Here is a 1,685-nt window from a genome sequence, read left to right as displayed (position 1 = left end):
CATGAAAAATGTCCATTAAATAATAATAAAATGACAAAAATATCCTCAATTTTTGTTAACTCATTTTGGCCTATTGTTCATTGAATTGATGGTATTTTTATTATTTTGATCCTTATTTAATATAATGTTTCACAGAATGACCTAAATGATTGATGGTACATAATCTCAGGGATCACTTCTATTGATTTCAAATCTCAAAGACCAAAGTGATTAGTTACACAAATGTCAGAGACCATTTTGGTTAAAAAACCGTCAAATTTTTATCAAACAACCATTTATCTGGGTAATATACCGAGCACAATTGCGGGTCTTCAAGATCTGGTTGCTCTTCCTTGGCAGATAATAAACTACAAAGCCTTATTTCTAGTTCATTTAGCAAATTGCCAAGCTTGCAAGTTTTGAATTTACCTCGATCCAATTTATCTGGACTAATTCCAAATCTTTAGAAGATATCTTGCATCTCAGGTATTTGGATTTATCATTCAACAAACCAAGGAGAAATTCCAAACGATGGACGTTTCGAAACCTTCTCTGCTGAATCATTTTGTTTCAAATGCTGGACTATGTGGTGCAGCTCGACTCCATGTTCCGCCATGCAAAAGTAGTAAACCAAATTCAAGGAAAGCTATATATATTATAATAGGGATCACATCAGCAATACTATGTTGATGTTTATACTGTGCAGGAAAAGGAACGTGGAAGTTGCGACAGAGACTGCCATGTTATTACCTCAACTACAAGGGCAAAGAGTTTCATAGTTGGAACTTGTTAGGGCGACAAACAGATTCGATGAAAGCAACTTACTTGGCAGTGGGGGCTTTGGCTCCGTATATAAAGGAACACGTTCAGATGGGACAGATGTTGCTGTGAAGGTCTTCAATTTACAGATTGTTTGATAAAATGCGACACAATATTCGTCATCAAAATCTTATCAAGACCGTCAGTTGTTGCAGCGAAGTTGATTTTAAAGTCTTCGTACTGCAATGCATGCCCAATGGGAGCCTTGAGAAGCGGCTGCATTCTCAGAAGCATTCTTGGAGCATCCTAGAGAGGTTGAATATAATGATAGATGTTGCATCGGTGTTGGAATACCTTCATTATGGTTACTCCATACCTATTGTCCAATGTGATGTGAAGCCGAGCAACATAATCCTAGACAATAAAATTTTGGCAAATGTTGCTCATTTCAGCATTGCAAAAGTCTTGGGGCAAATGCGATTCTATGACCTGAACTATGACCCCTGGCCACAATTAGGCCATCTCCAACTGAAGGGTCTAGAGGGCTAGAGAGCCAAAAATAGTCCGAAAACTATCTCCAACCGAGGGCTAGGCCAGAGGGTTGTGAAATCTGAGAGGGCCCCATGGAATCGGAGAGGGCTGGAGGGCTGGCCAGAAAAATCATCTTTCCTGTCGGTTATAATCAACATGAATGCTTAAGAAAATAATTCAAATGCAACGGCTAGCTGACGTCAGCTAGCCGTTGCATTTGAATTATTATTATTTTTTTACAGTTTTATTATTATTTTTTATTTACAAAATTTTTCCTATAACTTCTATTTTTCATATTTTTTTTAAATTCTATTTTTTTTTCCTATAACTTTTATTTTACAAAATTTATTTCATTTTTTTTTAAATTCCATTTTTTCCTATAACTTCTATTTCACAAAATTTGTTTTATTTTATTT

General features: G+C 35.8%; 1 protein-coding gene across 1 annotated transcript; it reads left to right on the top strand.

Moving 5' to 3' along the window:
* Positions 1 to 510: 510 nt before the first annotated feature.
* On the top strand, positions 511 to 1,287 carry LOC126633838 (probable LRR receptor-like serine/threonine-protein kinase At3g47570). Its single transcript, XM_050304386.1, has 3 exons — positions 511 to 601; positions 686 to 767; positions 888 to 1,287. Exons 1-3 carry the CDS (start codon positions 511 to 513, stop codon positions 1,285 to 1,287), a joined length of 573 nt encoding a protein of 190 aa, XP_050160343.1.
* The last annotated feature ends 398 nt before the right edge of the window (positions 1,288 to 1,685 follow it).

This window comes from Malus sylvestris, chromosome 9 (assembly GCF_916048215.2).
Source record: "Malus sylvestris chromosome 9, drMalSylv7.2, whole genome shotgun sequence".
In the NCBI taxonomy this organism is placed as follows: domain Eukaryota; kingdom Viridiplantae; phylum Streptophyta; class Magnoliopsida; order Rosales; family Rosaceae; genus Malus; species Malus sylvestris.
Note: the sequence above shows the minus strand (reverse complement) of the source record. Positions and strands in the feature narration are given on the sequence as shown.

Coding starts and splice junctions, on each gene's coding strand:
- LOC126633838 (XM_050304386.1), top strand. CDS start 511: ATGGACGTTTCGAAACCTTCTCTGCTGAATCATTTTGTTTCAAATGCT. Junction 602..685: donor CCATGTTCCGCCATGCAAAA/GTAGTAAACCAA, acceptor TATACTGTGCAG/GAAAAGGAACGTGGAAGTTG. Junction 768..887: donor GAGTTTCATAGTTGGAACTT/GTTAGGGCGACA, acceptor TTCAATTTACAG/ATTGTTTGATAAAATGCGAC.